We start from the raw sequence: 21406 nt of genomic DNA, 5'->3' as shown, positions 1-21406 counted from the left end.
TTCAGAAATCTTTGTAAGTACAAGGCTATGGTGCAGGCCATGACTTTCCTAACTCGGCCAGCCAAAAGGGGGACCATCAGACTGAACCTAACACTGTAAGCCACTGGTCGGTCTTTCAGCCCCAGATGTGAAACCAGCCACCTTTATGAGAAGGTATAAAAAGTTACATGCGTGTAGGTAAGTCATCTTCTACCCCTGTACTCCACTGCTAAGCGTAGAGGAGCCAAAGGGATTACAGAGGCATACACCAGAGCCAACATCTAGCCAGAGAGAAAAGAATTATCAAGTTTATAACAGTGGGCTTTAAAATATTCTTCACATTTCAGAAAGGACAAAAATATGAAAACTTTGTAAAGAAAACTCTTTTCTCTGATGCCTGCATCCACATTAGCGAAAAGCACATTACATTCAGTAGCTCCTCGTTTATTTAATGTGCTTTAATTTTTGCAAAGAAACTAGATTTAGGTAATTTGCATTTTTGTACTGCTGCACATTAGACTATATCTGCAGCCAACAACACAGAGAATAGTCTAAAAATGAAGGAAAAATAAAACCTCAAACTACCAATGTTACTTTTAAATTAATAAAAACTTTCTAGCAGAAGATGAGGATGTGCCTTAGAGAGTAAATATTTGAGCCCCAGCCTGACAAGTGCCAACAGAAGGCTGCACTAGTATGAGCTACTGCATGCACAGTTACACTAAGACTTAACAAAGCGCTGGCCTTCATTCTGCTCTCCCAAAGCTTTCACTCGCAACCAGTATGTTGGGGTAGGTTAAGCTCAAGTGTGGCATCAATTTACCTTAATCAACATCCCGAGATGCATCACACTAACCTCTCTGGCAGATACACGTTTGCTTGTTCCACTTACACATGACAATCAAGGTGACATAGGAAGTCTCAGAACCGCTTTTGCAGGGGACAGACTCAACAGATGTTTTTGTATCTAAATTAAGCCACGAGACCTGTGAAAGAACAGAGCTTACTTTCTTTCCTAGCTCGCGCTAGACAGTGCCAGCTACAGGAATGAACAGAATCCCATTGAGAAATGTTTCAGCAGCATGGAACCAGCCTGTGGTAATGCTCAGGAGGAAGCTCAGCGGGCTGGAAACAGACCAATGACTGACAGGTTGCTGTCACTAGGATCAAGCTGCCAGGCCTTATCTCAACAGGAAAAGCTGCAAATATGTGTTTCCCAGTGGTGTTACAAGTTAAACCACTGACAGATACCAGGCAGGGGGACAAGAGAAATGGCTCCTGTCTTATCTCTGCCACTGTAAGTTCCAGAATTAGAAGCAGAGAGTAAACACAGCACTGTTAAAATAAGAGAGGAGAGAAAAATTAAGCAATTGTCTAAAGAATTCAGGTGGCTTTCTGGAGCAGAGGAGCAGCTGCCATGTAGAGGAAGGGTCCCTGGACTGATTTCTACATGCTTGCCTGGACCTCACTGGCCTAATGTTCTGCTTTGTACCATGTTGTACCATTGTACTCAGCTGGACTATTCCTATACTCGGTGTTCAGATCTGCCAGTCGCTTGCCCGGGCTGGGTGGGGCCTGCTGCCTTCTTGCGTGCAGCAGATCAGGTTGGCCTGAAGGATGCCCAGCAAACGCCCAGCTTACTGCAGCTCTTCAGTTTCCGTTAACTAGAAGCACGCCAGCTGCTGGGTCCCTGCTCACCACTCACACAAGCTTTTGTGGTTTTGGCTTCAATCATTACCCACATAAAGGGACCTGGAACACCCTGAGCACTAATGAGGATGGATCCTCTCTGTTTCAAAAAGCAGAGGGAGATTCAGAAGAGCGCAGACTAAAGCAAGGCTGCTTCAGACACAGCAACTTCTGTCCATGTTGTGAAAGCCTGAGTGAGCCTAGAAGGAACTGCAAGGGAATAGTTACTTCAGTCCTGATGATACAAGCATTGAAATAGTTTATTTCCCTGAGGAACCTAGAAGAGACAGTGAGGCCGCCCTCTCCAGCAGAAGCTGTTGAAGTTCTGCTGATGACTTAATGGAACCACTTCTGTTCTGTAACATCAACCCTCTGGTTTCAAAGTGATTTGCTTGGCTTGTGAAAAACAAGTTTCCTTTACACACACGCAGTCTCACACACCACGCTCTCCTCCTTCTCCCCTCCCACCTCTCTCCAGCACCATCCCTCTGGTCATCTTCAGTTAGGAAGGCAACGGGGAGTCAGTTTTATTGTGACTAACAGCAGTACAAGGCTCTGTATTGAGTTCATCCACCTAAACTGTCACCACAAAGTTTGGACTGGCGGGCAGTCGTGTTCACTGGCTCATTTTAGACATTGCAGTCCCCTAAAGGAGCTCAGAATGCAGATCCAGGAAACAAAGCCCTCTTCTCTCCACCGCAACCCGCAGCCTTCCCCGGTCAGAGAACATAGTGGGCCTTTACAAGCGCTGGAACAGGTGGATGAAACCATGGAGGGGAAGAAGTGTCTGAGTGACAGCTGAACTAGGCCTTTCTAACTAGGCTCAAGGCCCTTGATTAGATTAGCCACACCTTTGCAGGAAAGTCAGCTGTTAATAATTTACTGCAGTACAAACAGGCAACTTCCATACTAGCTCTGCAAGTCTCCAGGTACAGTAAGGGGGTCCCTCACCACAGGCTAAGATCTCTTGGAGGGGGTGCAGAGGAAGCACCAGAAGAAGCGACTACTACAAACACAACAGCTTCAGGTATTTATGAAATCACACACAGCTCTCCTGTTTCAGGAGATTAATTGCAGTTAGCAAAAGAGACGGGAACTTTCTAGGGTGTACAGTCACACCGGGTTTCTGCCTTGGGGTCTACAGAACTAGTACGTAGGCTGCCTCCTTTCTAAGGGCAAAGGAAGCTATCCAGAAAGGCTTGCATGTCCTGTATGCCTGCTGGATAGAGACTGGGCACAGTGATCTGCCGTCATTCCCGAAAACAAAGCACAAACTGAATATATTTGGCTGCTGAGAAAGAAACAAAAACTTCAGCAAGCTGAAGTGGGAGGTTGTGCTCCTAGTCAAATGTGACTTGCTGGGGATGAAACATGCTTTACATCGAATCCTGTTCCTTACAACGTTAAGGGTACAGACATAAGGAGCAGCAAGTCAAACAGATCTTCAAAAATAATGAAGACCTCTTCCTGCATTATGGCTGCACAGTCATATTTGAGAGAAAGTGTGATATATAATCCATCCTTTCCCTTGAGGAGCAAGGAAGCTTTAGTAAAACCACAAGATGCTCACAAAGAGATGCTGGATATTCTTTAGAAAGCTGATTGCTAAGTCATTATGCAAAGTATCAGTGAAAGAGCAAGCGCGTAGAACCCACTGAGATCCCAGTTTAAATTATTGCTGGACCAAGTACTTCACGGGAGGAAAACTTATGCTTCCATTGCAGAGTAGCAGAAAGCGCTACTAAAGCAAACTCTGTTAACAGGAGACTTTTTTAACATAACTAGACTATTCTAGACATGAAGATCTTTGCTTATTGTTGGTGGGCTGGTGAGTTGGTTGTTTGTTTTTAAATAAGCGTCCATTTAGTCTCCAGTGTGTTCTCAGAGTTTAAGTGCCCAACTCCTTTTCAGAGATCTTTCCAACGGTATCAAGGAAGTTCTCTCACTGAATACTTGTCTTTCATGCATAGGCTGTACGGCTGACAGAGATGAAGCGTTCATACTGAACATGCTGGGAGAGACGCTATATGATATTATTAATAATATTGATAAACTGTGATCAAAATAAATCTCAACTGCCAAAAATCTTGTAAAGCCAGAAGCTTTCCTCTGCATCTCTAGATCTGATTGTGAAACTGGCCTCAGCTATCTTTCTTCTGGTTTACGCTCCCATCTCTGTGCAGGGTGACTCTCCCTTTTGGATGCCTGCAGGCACAGGGAGCGCACATGCCTATACTGGTTGTGGGACTGTGGCTCAGAGCATAGAGAGGATACACCAACACCTGATACTGTTCTTGTCTACTTCCAGCAGGGTGGAAGCCAGCATGTCATCAGCCCAAGAGGCATCCTCGGTTCTGGAAGACCTAAAGAGGCTGACTGTAACAAGTGACTGGGCTCTTGGAGGGCTAGCGGTGATTGGCACCTTCTGTCTTGTTTTTGTTGCTTTCCTCTTATTTGCTGCCATCTACGGGTGCTGCTCATCTCCACGGCACAAACAGAGCGGTGCCTAAACAGCGAAGCTGAGATGCAGTACTTGGAGCCCTGCAGCTATGTGAGAATCGGCCCAGCTACAACCTGATTGTGTTGCTCACAGGAAGCTTTCTCCTCTCCTCTCCCCAGATGGCTCCTTCCCCCCATGCAACTTTCCTGCCTCAAGCAATGCACCAATGCCAGCACGTTGTTCTGCAAGTCCACAGCAAGCTCAATATGTAAGGCTATCTGTATTCAGGAACTGCACAGCTACCCAAATACCAAAGTCAACTCACCTCTACCTGATTTTCGTCTTTCAAGCAAAACCACTGGTTAGAGGTGGCAAGCCACCACCTAACACGTATAAAGGTGTCTTCTGCTGCTGCAGTTACATGGAGCTTTCTCCATCTTGCAAAAGGGCGACAGGAAACTCTGACCAGCAAAAGCTTTGTCTAAACGCATTCCCTAAAAGCAGCTTATACCATTGCTCTCCTGTCATACTCGGACAATAGCCTAAATATACTGTACAAAAACTTGCTTGCCAGTGTACAAGTCTGTCTTTATTTGTTCTTATTTAGAACCTTGCAAGGTCAGAGTTTCAGGTTTGCTTTCACTGTTTGGATAGTGAATAGAACTGTATTAATTCAAAATGTAAAAAATAAATGCAACATGGGTGTTCCTTTACATAGTGTCTTAGTCTCTGTACAGTTAGGAGTAGGGAAGCCAGTCAATAGTGCCGCAATATGTGGCTCTGGGATGCATATGACATACAGTAAGAAGAATGTACCAAGCTGGGGGAGGGAAGAAAAAGTATGGGAGACGTGATTTCTAATTAGGTCAGTGATATTCCCTTACAGAAATACCTCTTTTATGTGCCCAGTGAAATCCTATTTCCATTACTATTCATCTGAGCAAAAGAGAGAGTGTTTTCTCTCTGTCCTTGCTCAGTTCCTGCCTCACTGCTGCAGTGCAGCTCTAGAGAAGGCCCTCACTTCAGACAGCAGTCAGGCTCCCTACAGCACGCATGAAGGAGGAGATGCTGTAGGGTGGTTATGTGGAGCCTAACCCATGCCCTCCCTGGGCCGCCACCCTGGAACATCCTGGGGCTGCTTCTGGCTTGTGTAAAATCAGTTCAGGGATCCCAGTCCAGTTCTTACGGCACTAGTGTGCATTCCAAGAAATGATTGTCACAATTAACTCTACTGATAACCAGCTTAGGAACCGAGACATTCATACTGAGACAAGGTTTCCTGAGGTAGATACAGCTGCCTCTCTGATGATACAAAACCCAGACACCAACAGCCATCTGGCCACTCTTGCTGTGAGCTGGTACCACACATCAGAAAGAGCAGAGCTGCTTAGCCAAGTAAGTGGATAACTCTTATAGCAAGAAGCCTCCTAGTACCTACTTCCTAGAATCACCTTGGCTTTGGGCAAAGAAGTGCTCCTTCAGGTGCCCCAGGACTCAGCGTGGTGCTATACTTCAGTACAAGCAAGGCTTTCTCCAAGCAACCCCGTAAAAACAGGATTTGTTTACCAGAAGTGCCCACAAGGAAGGAACACACTCACCAAGGCATCAGAAAAGAAGCACGTTACATTCACACTCAAAAAGTTGCCCTAGACACAGGTGTGAAAACTGAACAAAACACAGACTTGAAAGCAAGACACGCTGACCGTTTGCACTTAGTGAACACCCACTGCTCTCTTACTGGCAAAATTATAGCTTTGATGTCTTATCCAGCACAGAACAGCAATTAGTACAATTACAGCTTACAAGTCATGAACTAAACCTGAACAATGTTCGTTGTGGTTGCTAGTCTGCATTTAGAGTGGGCACGAGCATCATTTGTGCCCGTTTCTGAAACATTCTAAGCACCATCAGCTCCTTCTAAGGTCAATCAGAATCATGGATACCTAGTACTTTGCAGAGTGGAGCCTCTGAAATTTAGAGAAACATTACATCTAAATGCTTCCAGCCCATGCTGGTCAGGCTGTCTCTTTGTCTCCTTAGAAGAGAGGTGACATAGTGAAGGAGGAAAGAGTCAAAACAAAAATACAATGCAACTAAATTAACCCACCATCTAGATAGAACATAGTAAAATTCATAGCCAGAGGAGTTAGTTTAACATCACCGTGTCACTTGGTCAGGCTCCAAGACCAACATCTCAGTTAACTCAGAGGTGGGAGTGAGCGAGAGGTGTCTCAGGGACACCTTCCTCAGTGCAGACTGCAAAATGTCAGACGATTCATTCAGTATTTTCTTTTTCCTGGACATGCAAGATCTTAGCAGTGCCTCGGAAGGGTTAGGGCATGCTCTCCTCAACATTAACCAGTGTTTGAGAGAAGTGCACTCACCCCAGCTCCTCGCAGAAGTTGACAATGGCATCAAAAGCTGTCATTGCAGCTTTGTCGGATTCTCTTAAGGTGCCTTTTTTTTCCTGAAAGTAGATGGGGACAATAACTGTCGTCTTCAGCTTAAACATAAACAGATAAAGTAACTCTAGTGATGACCGAATCCAACCCTTCTGCTCAATACAGCAGACAGGTACAGACACGACCCTGTCTCTGCTCCACGCTTCTGCTCACCCATGCCTCTCTAACAGAGCTGCAGCTGGGTCTGGCAGCCCTTCCCCTTCCTGCTTCACTCCCTTGAAGCAGGGCTACAGACAGCTCTACACCCAGAAAAGCTCCTTTCACCTTTGCGTATTCAGAGGTCACTGCAGGCAAGAGGCAAACAGATCAGAGCAGAGGCAGCCTATCTAAGCAGGCGGATACGATTCCGCAGATCTTACCTGGATGTTAGAGAGCTCCTTCTTAATCAGGAAGCTGACTTGATCCCGGTCATTCCTTGAGTAATAGAGGCGGCAGCAGGATGGCTTCCCATCTCTCCCAGCTCTGCCAGACTCTTGGTAATACCCAGCCATTGACTTAGCAATATTCCAATGGGCAACAAATCTGCATGTGATAAGACAACAGGAAACATAAGGCTGCCTGTTTCCGGATCACCACATGCATGGTTGTGTTGTTGGTGGACATCAACAACAGTAAAAAAACAGGGCAACAAAAGCATAAAAGATAGAGGGCTTAGCAGAGCAAGGGGTTTTGCACACAGAAATTTAAGCTCTCTTAAGACACGAAACACAAGGACAGCAGCCGAGCTCTAAGAAAACAAATGTATTTTTTTGTTTTCTTATGGCTTTCATGTTCTGAACATCACGTGAGCAGGATGTCACCCCACGGATGGAAACAAATGGGCACATGAGTATCCCAACCGTGCACGCAACTGCACAGCTGTGAAGAGTGGGAATAGGGACATTGATTTAAGGATTTTGGAAGATTTTACGGTAAAATAGAGTATTAATTAAAAAGTCCTATTTGGTTTGAGGAACACAATTTGAATGCTACAGAACACAATTTTAAATACTCGATTTGAAAAAGACGCTTCTTTGCCAACAAAGTCTGCACGGGAAATTCTGTCTCACCAAGCTCACTTGTAGATGAGGGCATCCCTCCCAGCCAGCAGCTGTGACTATGAATCATTACTAAACTGTAATCTCTGAAGGAAGGTTTTCAACACATCACTGCATGGCTGCTTTAAACCTCCTTGGACCTGAATATTCAGCAATTCACCTGCATTGAGATTTTACAGTACAGTAACAGTGCCAACGTTTCAAATACCAGCCTGCCTCAAAACCAGCGTGTCCCAGAGGCGGGTAGGATGCATATGGGTGTGGCAAAAGATTAAATGACAAAGGCAAGCAAACATGTTTCTTCAAACAGAAACACTCCAGGAGCAGGCCAGGCAGGAAGCATCAGGGCCCTAACACATTTATTCGCCATCAGGAAGTTTACTGAAGGAACTGGTAAATAATCTCAAGCAAAACTGAATTAGCAGTGAAGAGAGAAGAGCAGATTCCATCAGAAGGAAAGACAATGCCTCTGGTTTCTCTTTTGTCCAGAAGAATCACCTCCAGAACTTGTGGTTACCTACTCGGTAACATATGCAGGAATACTCAGAACTCTGCCAACACAGAGCGAAGGCTAAGCAGCAGCACCTTGTTGCCTGAGCTCGGGTCAATGTCCCTTAAACTGCTAAACAACATCCTGTAAAGAGTCATTTTAACTCCACTCTTGGAAACTAACCAGATGACAAGCACGTTTCAGCTACCTTTCTCTTTCAATCAGCCCTGTGCATTTCAGTTACTCTTTGCCTTTTTTAATGACCTGAACAGGGCAGAGCGGTTTCAGCGGGTCATTAATTCTTGCTGCTGTCCTAGGAAACCCCTCATTTCTCTGTTGGATAACATGCATCAAGCAGGAAAATAGCCTGTTATCTGTCAGCATAGTGACACAGACAGAAGGGTGGCACAGCTGTGAACCCATGCGATTGTCTCGGTGACGTCCTGCCCCTCTCCCAGTGTTCAGAGCAATTGCTTTATGTGGATTTTAAAGATCAGGTCTGTGTGGAGCATTGAGCGAGCTGCACCTGAGTTATCCCCCTCTGAAGTGATCACAGCTCACAGCACTAACTCAGCACAGCTATATCGCAGTGCGGGGATTCTAACAGCACAGAGCGATTATGGTGACAAAAGTCCCAGAGGAACAGCAATTGAAAACACGTGCAAAGTTTCTGTCCTTGGACTACAGCTGTATTTTTTTATAGTTACTGCCATTTGTGAACTGCTATTTATTTTCCCCATTGCATTGCAAAAGGAGATCTCTAAAAAAATCTGGCTCTGTCTATTTTAGTAGAGGGTGTATGAATTATTTTAGGTGCAGATTTTCTTCCCTCTGCTTTTTAACAGCAACTCTTGCACTAAGAGAAGTGAAAGGGACAGCTGTGATTGCTCTGAGATGGATCTTCTTGAAACCCTGGAGGGTGTGGCAAAAAACAAACATTCCTCCAATTTTCTTGGTTTTGAAGGTGACTGGCAAAGGGGAGCTCTGGTGCCTTGTTTTTAATTTCTTTACAAAACCCTTTCAGGTTTGTTGTTGCTGCTTCTAAGATAAAAAAACCTCCAGCTCTGTTTTTGTGGGTTTTAGCAAGTGTTCACGAGGCATTTGAGTCAGGTGTATCAGGTAACAGAGAGACTGAGGCTTTCCCTTCCCACTGCTCAGGTTTCAGGCCCTGGTGCACACAATGCTCAGCCTCACACACCTCACGTTTGCTTTGTCTACTCCCATTCCAAAACTGATGGTTGCAACAATCACAGGGATCTTCTCCTCCATCCATTCGTTCTGGATGGAAGTCCTGTCCGCTGCCTTGAGTCCTGGAAAGGGAAAAAGAGGGAAAGAAACAACAACAAGAATAAAGGAAAAGAAACAAGAGCATTTTCTTCCTCCTCCATTCCCCCATTGCGAGTCTACCCCCTCACTAAAACTGACTGATGTCCACACTCCTCTCTGGCCTGCGATCAAGAGGTCAGCAGCAGCTGTTCCTATTCCAAAGAGAAAAATTCAGATCCCTCCTGAGATAAAAGCAGTTGCTATATTTAGGCCATGGAAGATCCAACAAAACCAACAGTTCTGGAGTGAAGGGAATGCCATTCTGTTGAAGGCCCTGCACTGACCTCACATATCTGATGCGTGAGCATCCCACACATTGCAGGCCATGCCTAGAAAGCTGTTTTCTAGGTAGCCCCAACCCAGGCCTTAGAGGTGCTAAAGTTCAGCTCTACCAGCTGCCGAGAGATGCAGATGCAGCTTCCAGTACCTGCGTGATAGGCCTTGGCTTTCACTCCTCGGTAGCTCAGTTCAATAGCCAGCTGGTCACACACATCCCTCATCCTGCAGTACACGATGCCACAGCCGGAGTACACCTGGGTGACAGGAGAGAGAGTCCGTGACACTGCCTGAAGCCAATCAACAAAGCAGCAACCATCAGCATGGCGAGAGCAGAGGGATGCCTAAAGCTCATCTCTTCTCCAAGCTGATTCCCCAGCAACTGAAAGACACTGTTGCAGAAAAAATATCAGACCCAAAAAGACTTCCTTTACGGGTCCTACAAGGCCTAACATCAACCAAACACAGTCCCCCAATCCTCTCCCAGTGGGCACAAGGCAAGACGCAGTCTCCCTCCGCCCTACAGATACACTCAGGTGCAGAGGCCATAACTGAGCTGCTGAGAGTTATTTTGGGGATCAGTGTTAGAGCAGGAAATCCAATACAACACTCCAAACGCTTCTGTTCACCCTCGCCACGCTAGAAGAGTGGAACGCAATCAAACGTACAGTGAGCACCTGGGACATGACAAACCAAGACAGAAATGCTAGACACATATTCCTAACCCATTTTCTTTTAGACCAACCCCTTTCTGAGGACACCTCTGAAAGGGACACGGCCTTCACATTCTACCTATTTTTGAGGAACTAAAAAGCGTATGTGAGCACTCTCAGAGGAGCAAAAGAATATACGTGAGTACTTTCTTTCCAGGGACCTCCTCCTTCCCTGCCACAGACCAACCACTGGAAGGTCAGTGACCATTAAGGTAGATTTTGTTCGGTTTAGCTTTCTTCCCCAACTGTAACACCTACCCCAGTGGTGTTCTTCACTTCAAGCGCCTTTAGACAGAAATCCTTCAAGTTGGTGTATGGATCAGTCAAGAGCTCTTTGAACTGCACATCATAGAACAAGTTAGACCTGAAGCAAGGAGTCTTAAACGTGGACAGCGGCTGCTTTAGCTTAAGCGCTGCCACAATGTCCTCCTGGACCTGCTTGGTGGCAGTGGCAGTCAAGGCAACACAGGGTGTATTGGGTATGCGAGCGCGCAAGGTGCCCAGCCGTAGGTAGTCAGGTCGGAAGTCGTGTCCCCACTGGGAGACACAGTGCGCTTCATCAATTATCAGGTAGGACAAGAGGTTTCGGGACACCAGAGAGTTCAGCGTCGGTTGGAAGGACGAAGCAGCCGCCATCTCTGGGGTGATGTACAGGAGCTTCACTTGGGGCTTCTCACTCGCTAAGTCAGCCAGGATGGTCTTCTTTTCCTGGGCAGAAAGCTTGGAGTTCAGAGTGCAGGCTTTGATCTTCAGAGCCAGCAAGTGATCCACTTGATCCTAGAGTAAGTACAATATTAAAATTAAATGAAAAGCAAATGGATATAAAAAAGTCACCATCACCAAGAAAGACTAATAGGGAGATCCAGGTGAGGCCCCAGCTTCCACCTCCAGGATCAAGACTCAGGACAACATACACCTACAGTCAGGGTACTTAGAACTTCAACTCTAGATGCCTTTGTCATATCTGTCCAGCCCTAACATCCAACTGCATTTTCGTGCGTCCATTCACATTCTTTCTGCTGCTAGGGAACACCAGCAGGGGTCCGTGCAGAATAACTCATCACGGTCACAGCGAGCTGAAACAAGCCACCAACGTGTCTCAGGATTTACACAATCAGGTTGTGACAGATGGAAAATGAATAGCACCACCCTACAACAACAGAGTGCATTTCACTCCAAAATCGCTACATGATGTTACAAACACAGCCGGGATAGGACGAAGTACAAGAATCGGGCAAATCACCACTGCGGCAGAACCAAGTCTGGATGAGAATCGTGCCATGAAAACTGAGAGGAAAACATGGCATCATGTCCAGACACATCCAGAGGGACCCTGGGCATACAAATTCACCTCCCTGTCCCTACACTGAGCTGTTCGCTTGCACGTGCCTAGCACATAACATTTCAGAAGATATGAACAGTCCTGAAAAACGTATATCTCAATGTTTCACTCAATAACTGGTTTCAGTGACTGATTTAATATCCACCTTCTTCTGTTCACAAAGCCAGCACTCAGCCTTCCCAAAGGTAAACTACAGACTAAGCTCTCGAAGCTTGGCTACACTGAAATACATCACGATCATTTGAGGCGTAGCCACCCCACCCCCGGGCTTGATGAGAGGCCTCAGGTTCACTCCAGCTCTCTTCCCTGAGACTCGCTGAGCCCATCTCAACCTATTTGTCACTCTGACACATTCTGCTTCACCTGCAAATTGTACAGTGGTAACTTCCTTAACCTCCATTTCACTGATAAAATACTGCCTGCGCTGGAGCTTAATTAGAAATCCTCTCCCTTGGAACAAATTCGCTATTTGTAACAGCTTTCTATCACCAAGCCTGCTCTTCATCCTTAAAATATATTACATTAAGACTGTAAAATAGGAAAAAACAACACACCACAAAAACCAAAACAGTGGCCTACAACACCAGATATCGTGCAATGTTAATCAGATGCTTTACACAAGTCTAAGCAATGCTGCAGCTGCTCTTACAAGGAGGTGTTTCTCCCGACAGGTGATGAAACAGTAGAAAAGGCAAAATATGGGGGGCGGGGGGAAGTCTCACAGATGAAAGCGCTCAAGGAGCAGCTCTGCTAAGCCAGCTTCTTCCCACGACAGAAAGGCTGTCCGCAACAAAAACACATTTTGGTGCAGAACAAATTGCGCCTTCAAAGGCAACTTCATCAGTCCCTGAGTTATTACTTTATGGGTAAAATGGCAGTTTTCTTCTGGGCAAGGATCCAGTTTGGTCCGTTTGAGGTTGTCTACTTTGCTGCTTCTGTACAGCACACAGGAGGTAAAAGACAACTGGAGAAAATGGACAAAGGCTCAGTTATAAAAACCACCAGGTTATTCTTAAAGAAGAACCACCTCCTTTTAGAGAACTGCATGGTATCATACCAGAGTTACTCTGCTCTGCAGCTAAGTTGCAGTCTCTTCACCTATCACCAGGGTAAGCAAAACACACTGAGACATCAGGATGAGAAACTAGAGGCAGGCCGATGGCAGAGACTCGTGGACAGAAAGACAAGGCGCAGCTGTGCCTCCAGAGTCTCCCGACCCCCTTCACTGCCTGCTTTTCCACAGCTAACAGGAGACAGTTACCTGAATCAGTGCAATCAGAGGTGAAATGACAATGGTGATGCCCACTGACAGAACTGCAGGAAGCTGGTAGCACAAGGATTTCCCTGCCCCTGTGGGCATGCATACAAAGACATCCTTCTTGCCTGCAAAGACAACAGAAGAAAGCTCAAGGCTACTGAGTGGTGGCATGTTCCCAGGGCTCTGACTGGAGGGGTGGGCTGAAAGGCTTGTAATCTGTGAGAAACAGCATACGTGTGTGTGTACCATGTGGCATATCAACAAAAAGACACTTCATTTTAGGTTCTAAAAGTGTAGCAATACTTTGCACGCCTGCAACGGTTTCCTTCAAAGAATTTCCCATTGCTTTGTAAGCATTTAGAAACAGCCTTACCAAAGTACGAGAAGATACACAGAAACCAAGATAAAGAGAAGTCAAACAAGTTGTTCACGCTAATCCTCTTCTAGACGAGCTGCTTTCACTCATCTTACAGATATCCAGTTACCAAATTACCAGCCCCATGACAGGTATTTACCACATCCTCTTAAAGCTTATCTCAGAAAGGTATCCAGAAATAAGGGTTGGAAATCTCAACCAGAAAGATAATATCACGCGGTTAGTGACTGTCGCTGCGTTAAGCAGCATCCACTTCAAGTCAGGGAGATGCCAGCGCATGCGATGTTAACAGAGACCCCCTGCTGACCGAACAAGGCTTTTGGCCGGTCTGTTGTCAACAGCACGTCTGCACAGCTCCTGGCGGCAGCAGGAAACTGTAACTACAGCCCAAGGGCCGAGTTTGACACCGTTCTGATTCGCACTGTGAGACCTGCCAGGGGAGCTGGCGGTTGGCAGCCTGGATGTGTGAGCTGCCTGTCCAACCAACAGCGATATGTTAGTGGATACGTCAATACCCCCAAAGTCATGTTTCTGATAATGGCCACGTGATTCAGAGAACAGATATAAACTGCCAGGAAACCAAGTCTTCTAGTAGTATCATCTCAGTCTAACACCACCTACAGCTAGGACAGGTTTGCTCTGAAAATGTATAAATGTGAACAGTTTTGACCTCATCTGACCATAAACATGCTGGCAGATGCCTCCAGGGGAGATACCAACAAGAGCGTACTTCAAGGTTTCCTATTTTCTGCTTGATGCAATAGTGGAGTTACAAAACAAGCGCAAAGGAGAACAGGCAGGGCAAAGCCGTGCTCAGAGCTTGCGTGCAGCGCGTGCTCCTGCTCCTACACCGCTGAAGCGACCGAGGAGGGCTCGGAGGGCCAGGTGGTCCTGCCTGGTCCAGGCGATGCGTCTCCTCACGGCAGGCGCGGTACCAGCTCCTGCAGTACCGCCCTCACAGGAGGGTGGAAAACCAGACGCGCTTGTTTGCTTCCTTGCGACGCCGAGCCTCACCTCTTGCCACCGTCATGGTCGCGCTTTCCTGCAGGGAAGTCTTGAAGGAGTCGAAGCCGAAGACCTTCCGCAGCGCTGTCCGGACCCTGCCCTCCAGGCCCGGGGGAGCCTCGCCGCTCATCCTGGAGAAGCTGCGAACAGTGACAGAGCCCAGGCTGAACCCCGGCGCCGCCGCCCGCCCCGCTGCCCCACGGCTGCCCTGCCGGGGCACCCCCTTTTTTAGCCCCCCCCCAAGGGATGCTCTCCAGGGCCCCTCACTGGACGGGACCCCGATATCGGCTATTCTGGGCCGGACCCCGCTGAGGCCTCCCCGTGGGGCTGAGGGGACCTGGCTGCCCCCAGACCCGACACAGTGGTGGGGGGGATGGGGTCCTTCTCACCCCGCCCGCCACACCCCTCCTCGGCCCGACCCCCGCCCTCTCGCACTTGGTCAGGGTCCGGCAGGTGCTGCCGCGGCGCCGCGAGATGACGTCAGAAACACCTCTTAAAGGGCCAGCCACCCCCGCTATAAGCAGGCCCCGCACTTTTTATGCCTCCTCTTCCTCCACCATAGGAACCCTGCTCCGCCTTGCCGCGGGCTTCCCTCCTTTCGCCGGGCCTCTCCCGGTTTAACGTGAGCCCGCTTGAGGCGGAAGAAGGGAGGCGTTGCTATGGCGACTGCGCTGCGCGCGTCATCGCCGCGCGCCGGAAGCCCGCCGTGGCGGAGGCGGAAGATGGCGGCCGCGAAGCGTAGCGTCCTCTCGTCGTTGGCGGTTTATGCCGAGGATTCGGACCCGGAGTCGGACAGCGAGGCCGGGGCGGCAGGGAGCGACGGGGGAGCGGCGGCGGGTGAGGCCTGAGGGCGCCGGGCCGGGCCGGGCCGGGTCGCCGTCCCCTCACGGCGGGGAGGCCCCGCTCGTTGCCGCCGCCTCCTGCCTCACGGTTTTCTTTCCCTTTCTCTTTAGGAGAGAAAGGAGGCCTGGTCTCGGTTGGGTACGGAGACGACGACTTCACCCGCCTGGACGGGGATGAGGACGGGTATGAAGAGGAGGATGATGAGAACAGCAGGCAGTCAGTAAGTATTTCTCTGCTCCCAGGGCTTGCCCTACTCCCTTCCATGCTCGCAGAGGCTTTTCTTCCTCTAAGGAAAGCCCCTGACTGGCAGCCCAAGCTGGAACTCGGAATATCTGACTCCTGGTGTGGGTTTTAGCACTATCCAAGTACTTCTGTTTGCTTCATTTTAAAGTAGAAAGCATTTGCTTTGAAACCTCTCAGTGGCTTGGCGCAGCTTGTGTTGCTTGTTACTAACCATGTTGATGCTCCTTGAATTTTTTAATGGGAAAAGGCTGGTACGAGTCAGCAGCCACACTAAATGAAAATTATTCTGTAAGCATAGTCGACATGCCTGAGAGCCTTGTAAAACGAACACACTGTTGCATGGTTGGCTGGAGGATGAAAAAGAATAAAGTTCTGTGATGTCTTGAATTATTCTTTTGTGTGTAACTAAACCCACTCACTGCATCAAGTTATCTTGATGTAATAGTGTCCTGTCTCAAAGTGAGTGGCTATTGTTTGTCATAGGCGCATGGCACGTGTATAATATCATCTAAATATTGAGGTAATTGGTACGTTATGAGGCAGGGCGTGTAGCTCACTGCCCACGAGTGCGGCTGTAGTACACAAAAGGATATATAGTTCTGTCCTGTGTCTGCAAGAGCAAACCAGTAAGTTTTGGGGAGTGGGGAGGGAGGTTCTTGTCTCCTGTCTTTCTCATCAACATTTTGCTTTCGTTATCTTGTCCCCGTTTGGGTTTTTTGGCTACACGGTAGAGGAAAGAAATAGTGTTATGTTACTATAACTTTTCCTCATTGAAATCTACTCTGTGTGCATTAGTTCAGTCTATTTTGAGACACTCCTTCTGCCATCTGTTTTCCCAAGTCGCAGACAAGAAATTTGTCTAGTTCTTCCTTTTGGTTTTGTTCTTTTGCTAACTGGGAAGGTGCAAGCAGTAGCATTTGGGACTTGCTCCTGGCGTCTGGCTAAAGTACTAAGTGTAAACTAAAGTTTTACTAAAGTACTGAAGCTTTTTTACAGCTTTAGTAATTCTTCCTTTGAGATCCAAAACTTCTAGATCCCTCTTTAATGATATCCCTTTAGTTTAAAGAAAGGTGTAGGTGTGATCTAGATCAGGTGTGTGTCAAGATCAGCTGTGTTTAGTTAGCCTCAACAACGGGCAGGTCAATGGAGTAGCCTTTATTGCACACACTTTATTTCAGTGCAGGTTGCAGCTGTCCGTCACCTGGAGGGACAAGCTGCTGTCCAAGTAATGGCAGTTGGGCGAATCGCTCTGGTGTTGGCCCGTAGGTCTCTCATGTGCCTGCGGTTACTGTACAGATGTGTGCAGGTTATGCAGAGTGCCTTCTCTCCAGGCTTATTGCTGGAGAACAGTGCTTGGTTTTTTGCAATAAGTATTCTTTGACCAGAATCCAGAGCCTCCTTGATATTGCTTGTGCTAGTAGCTTCTGTTGGTTACAAGTTGTTTTTAGAGAGCAGTGTGAGCTGGGCTCAGGTTGTCCTGGGCTTTTATCTAAACACCTCTGTGCTTTTCTACCTTAACTGAACAGACTCCATTTTTTCAAAGGCAGAAATGGTGACATGAATGACCGAACCCATCATTGCTTTGTTGAAACTGACTTTTATTTTTATAATATAGGTGGGACTGTGCAGGGGAGAGGAATCTCATTTGTGATAAACACCAAGTTACTTGATACTATGGTTCTTTTCTAATTACAAACTTACTGTTATTAAACTTTGACAGTTAAGACTGAATTATTGGCATATGTGCATGTTTCAGAAAGGTGAGCTGAAGAGTAGCTGAAGTGAAGGAGTTTGATGTCTCACTTCTGTTGGATATGTATGTTAGCTCAGGCAATTAAAACATACTGACATTGTTGTGTGGTTATTCTCTAGCTTGCCTTGTCAGAACTTGCTCATGTGCTAATACTCTGAGGTGGGTGTTTTGTTGCAAACTCCTCCTTTCAGCTGCATTTAATCACCTTGCTTTTTTTTTTGTTTTCTTTTTTGAAGCTAAAACACCGAGGTCTTGTTTTGCCCCCAAAGTTGAAATTTGTGGTGAAGTTTGGAAGAAAAACCATTTTGATGAGTTGTATGAGCTTGAAAAATATTTTCTGCTCCTTAGCCTTGTTTTGAACCCAGAGTATGTATTTAAGTCTAGAAACATAGATAACTCTAGGATCCCCAGTGAAGTAGCTTGCAGGGTAGTGGAAGAGTAGGCTTCCCTACCAGTTGGGCCCAAAGCTGGACCTTGCTTCTCGCGCAGTGTAGAATTTCACACGAGGCGGAGTTCAGTATTTTAAGCTCTCACAGGGCAGAAATCTGCCCAGTTCTTTAGTTTATTTCTGGGTAGAAATAAAAATTGAATGGAGTCTGTTACTTAAAACAGTGAAATTTGTCAGTCGTTCCCTTCTGCGCCAGCTCACGTCATCTGCAAACGAGGCTACGAGAGCCCTACCCAAATGAGAAAGATGCGGTGTCAGCTGGCATCGCTGGATCTTTGGAGCTTGGTGCTAGGGCAGACCCTCACCACGCCTGCATGTTGGTTGGGTGGCAGGCCAGCTGTGTGTGCTCTGTGTGGGGCTGATGTATGCTGGGGAGTATAACAGGGCTTGCAAATGCTGCTTTTTCTGTGAGCGCTGCCGAACAGGGGTGAGTGCAAAAGCTCCCCTGCCAACTGGAAGAGGCAGAATTACCAAATGACAAATGCTTTTTCCCCCCCAGTTCTGTTGCTTCTTTTGTCTAGTTCTGAGCATTCAGGAGCTGCATGAGTTTTGCGGGGAACATCTGCTACTAAGTGATGCTTTTGCCTAAAAAGTACCCCAAAACCCAAACAACCACTTCTTTCCCTGACTGTAGGGCTTGTTTACTGGTCATGAGTGGGTGGGGCAAAACTACCTTCTGTGGAAAGGGTCTTGGACTACTGCTGGGCTGCTGAATGCAAGCCCTTTGCTGTAAGTGCCGTTACTTGCCAAGCCTGCTCTTTAAGCTTAATCCTGTAAATTCTTGTCTTGTAGGAAGATGACGATTCAGAGACTGAAAAACCTGAGGCTGGTGACCTAAAGGTATTTGGAAGTGTGGTATGGTGGTGGGGGGGGAAGCTCAGTACAAGAGGAATAAGTCTTAACAGCATGGCTTGGTGTTCGTTTGTGATCTTCTGTAGCTAGTTTCGTACTTTTTGTAGCTGTAACGTGGTTTTTTGACTTCAGTTCTGGCTTCTGCCAAAGGTGGCTAACCAGTTAGGCTCTGGGCTGAGTCACGATCCAGACCTGCATTTGTGGACTTGGTCATCTTGTGCATTAGATCTGAGGTAGGTTTTCTGACAGCATCTCACTTATTTTGCAGGGCTCTGGGAGATGCAGTATTCAGTATAGAATTCTCTTATGACCGGTGTTAGTTGGAATACTTTCTTCATTTAGAACAACTTAATGAATCAATGATCTTATGCTCCTAGAGTTCATGGAATGTGTCAGAATTGATTATCTCCAGCCCTTTCTGTCCTGAATGAAGCAGTTTTGTAAAGGGCGTATTGAAAATTAAAGATCCCCAGACGACAGGTAGATCAACTCTCATAAATAGTTGAAGTTGTCTTCATATTGGGATTGTACCTTGTTTCTGCTGAAAAACAGGTGTTTAAACAGCACGTAGGAACATACATCATGCTAAAAGCTGGGAGGCAGACAGAAGACCAAATCTATTTGAAATTTTAGAGAACTGTGCTAAAATTTTCATGCTAGTTTAGTCGCCCATGCAATATGAGCAATTTTGTGGGGTACAGAGCAAACAACAATTGCTAGGGCCTCTGTTCTATCCAGTAGCTCCACCAAGGATGCAGGCAGCCTCTAGGCTCTGCTAAGGAAACCAGAGGACTGTGCTGCAAACTGAAATTCTGCAGAGCATTTGAATTAGCATAGGGCTTTGACAGGACAAGATGAAGGCAAATGAATGTGTTCACCTATTCTGCTTAAATTAGTTTTATAGCAGCATCTTCTTTATGGGTTTATAGTGATACACAGTTGAAAAGCTTGGCAGCTGGACTGCAGCTAGTAAAGTCCCTTGCATCGGTGTGTGAAATATCATTGATGCCTTTGGCATACAGGTAGGATGCACTTGGAAATGGAATGTATTCTCACTTTTCCTTGTTGCAAGAAAAATAAAAAAAGCTCTTCCTTTTTTTTTTTTGGAAGAGAGGAAAAGGTAATCTCTTACTTTTATTCTTTTTCTACTTCCAAATTTTTGCCATTGTGGCTGGTGAGCATGCCAGCAAGATGTGTACTGTGAAGGAAGAATAGGTGGGTTTTCCTTAAAAGAGAAGTTTGGTGTACGTCACCACAGCCTCTGTAGTAGGGCCCTGTTGCTATTGTATGCACTCCTGTCTCCTCTGAAGGGGCTCCAGGACTTCAGGGTGATGGAGAAAAGAACTCGCAAAGAGACAAGGAACAAAATCAGGCTGTGCTAGCTCTTGTCTGAGTAATGACACTTCACAGAAATCTTACCACTGAATTGTGTGGCTGCTGCTTTAATGTGTTGCTGATGTTTCACGTTGGCTTGTTGAAAAAACCTCTTGACTTCAGTGAGTTCTATGTGCTACTGCCCGGGGCATTTTGCCCTTCTGAAGAGCTACACGTGGCCATGGAGCAGTGTTGGCTTCGTTTGGTATTTTGGGGACACTCTGCAGTAGGAATTCTGCAAGAACTGAAAATGTAAATGAAACTTTAAAAAAAAAAAGTAAAATATAATTCCTGCTATCCTAGCGTGGCATGAAAGGCAAGGAGAAGAATAGCAGGGAGGCAAATCTGAACGTCAGCAGTTTCAGACTTCCATGTCATCCTTACTAGATATCTTCATCCAAAAGTGAAGAAGGGAATAGCCTCCTCTGGCTTTTAGGGTTTTTTGGAATTCTAGCTAAATGGCCAGCTGGCGCTCAGGGGAGGGGTAGAAGCACTCCTTTGCTACACAGCAGACTTCAAGGCCGCCCAGTGCTGTGCTGGTAAGAGAGCAGGCACGCCGCCGTACGGCGTTCTCTGGGGCTCTGGCGGAGCTGCACTAGCCATGCTGTTAAGAAATTCACTCGGGACTGGGGGGAGATGGAACATCATTGTAAAAGTAGTTTTACTTGGAGCAGTTGCAAATGTTTCCTATCCCTCTCTTCCACCGAGTGGCAGTGTTCTCCTCATTCTCCCTCATTGCTTTGAGCTCGCAATATCTGTGACAACTAGTGAGTAAGAGCTGTAGTTACTGTAAATCCAAGGTGTGGCAAAAATCGAGGCACTTGATCATAACTTGCTGACGCTTTTGGATAACTTTCATTTTGTTTTGTCCCAGCTGAGTGCTGTAGCTGTTCTTGCTCTATCAGTTTCATTGTAAGATATTACAGACCTGGAAACATGTTTAAATAGACATCACGGGCTCTTTATATATGGCTGGAGCTTTTCAAGGGTCTGAAACTGACTGTACACAGAAGGTAAATCCTTTAGAACACACGAATGATGTAAAACCATTGCAATTCATCAGTTAACCATAGTCTTTTCAAGCCCTGAGCATACATTCAGCATTTAAGTGTTTGCCTCTTTGTACATATGGTGAACGATCTGCTTTGAATTATGTCTTAAATAATTGGCCAGGACACCTGAGCCAGGTTGTGTGGAGAAGGAGTTCCCTTGCTGCTGGTGTGTTCTGTGATTTGGCCTTGTTCTGTGCTTGGGTAGCACCAGGCACAAAACCTCCAGAAGGCTCAGTCAGTGTCAGTTGTGGGTATAGACTGAGGAGACTGAAAGTGGGGAATGATGTAAAAACCATCTGGTAAACTGGTGGGGAGAGTGGAATTTGGAGCGTGCCTCAAATAGCCCCAAAGGGGAGATGGTTTTTCCCCCCACCCTTTGGTGTTTATATTTATCTCAGGATTTTGTCTTGATTCCAGGGAGTATGCCCTGGTTGATCAATCACCTGAA

The 21406-nt window shown here is 46.7% G+C and overlaps 2 protein-coding genes across 9 annotated transcripts in view; one reads left to right on the top strand and one right to left on the bottom strand.

Moving 5' to 3' along the window:
• The window catches only part of RECQL5 (RecQ like helicase 5), a 38541-nt gene extending 23512 nt beyond the window's left edge, over window positions 1-15029 (bottom strand). For 3 of the 7 annotated variants that reach the window (XM_064467326.1, XM_064467328.1, XM_064467329.1), the window contains exons 1-8: window positions 14829-14961; window positions 14403-14533; window positions 13016-13137; window positions 10671-11189; window positions 9851-9956; window positions 9296-9407; window positions 6930-7092; window positions 6493-6575 (exon numbers count right to left, since the gene is read on the bottom strand). In XM_064467326.1, the coding sequence (XP_064323396.1) occupies window positions 6493-6575; window positions 6930-7092; window positions 9296-9407; window positions 9851-9956; window positions 10671-11189; window positions 13016-13137; window positions 14403-14523 (1226 nt within the window). In that variant the 5' untranslated portion in view covers window positions 14524-14533; window positions 14829-14961. Of the gene's footprint in view, window positions 1-6488; window positions 6576-6929; window positions 7093-9295; window positions 9408-9850; window positions 9957-10670; window positions 11190-13015; window positions 13138-14402; window positions 14534-14828 lie in introns of those variants that run through there. The other 4 variants (XM_064467327.1, XM_064467331.1, XM_064467332.1 and 1 more) reach the window with 3 other exon arrangements.
• An 8-nt stretch (window positions 15030-15037) lies between these two features.
• Window positions 15038-21406, top strand: part of SAP30BP (SAP30 binding protein) — a 31348-nt gene continuing 24979 nt past the window's right edge. Inside the window, exons 1-3 of one of the 2 annotated variants that reach the window (XM_064467334.1) lie at window positions 15038-15230; window positions 15347-15456; window positions 18473-18520. In XM_064467334.1, coding sequence (XP_064323404.1) covers window positions 15053-15230; window positions 15347-15456; window positions 18473-18520 — 336 coding nt within the window. In that variant the 5' untranslated portion in view covers window positions 15038-15052. The remainder of the gene's footprint in view (window positions 15231-15346; window positions 15457-18472; window positions 18521-21406) is intronic. The other variant, XM_064467335.1, reaches the window with a different exon arrangement.

This window comes from Phalacrocorax carbo, chromosome 16 (genome assembly GCF_963921805.1).
Source record: "Phalacrocorax carbo chromosome 16, bPhaCar2.1, whole genome shotgun sequence".
Taxonomy (NCBI): domain Eukaryota; kingdom Metazoa; phylum Chordata; class Aves; order Suliformes; family Phalacrocoracidae; genus Phalacrocorax; species Phalacrocorax carbo.
Note: the sequence above shows the minus strand (reverse complement) of the source record. Positions and strands in the feature narration are given on the sequence as shown.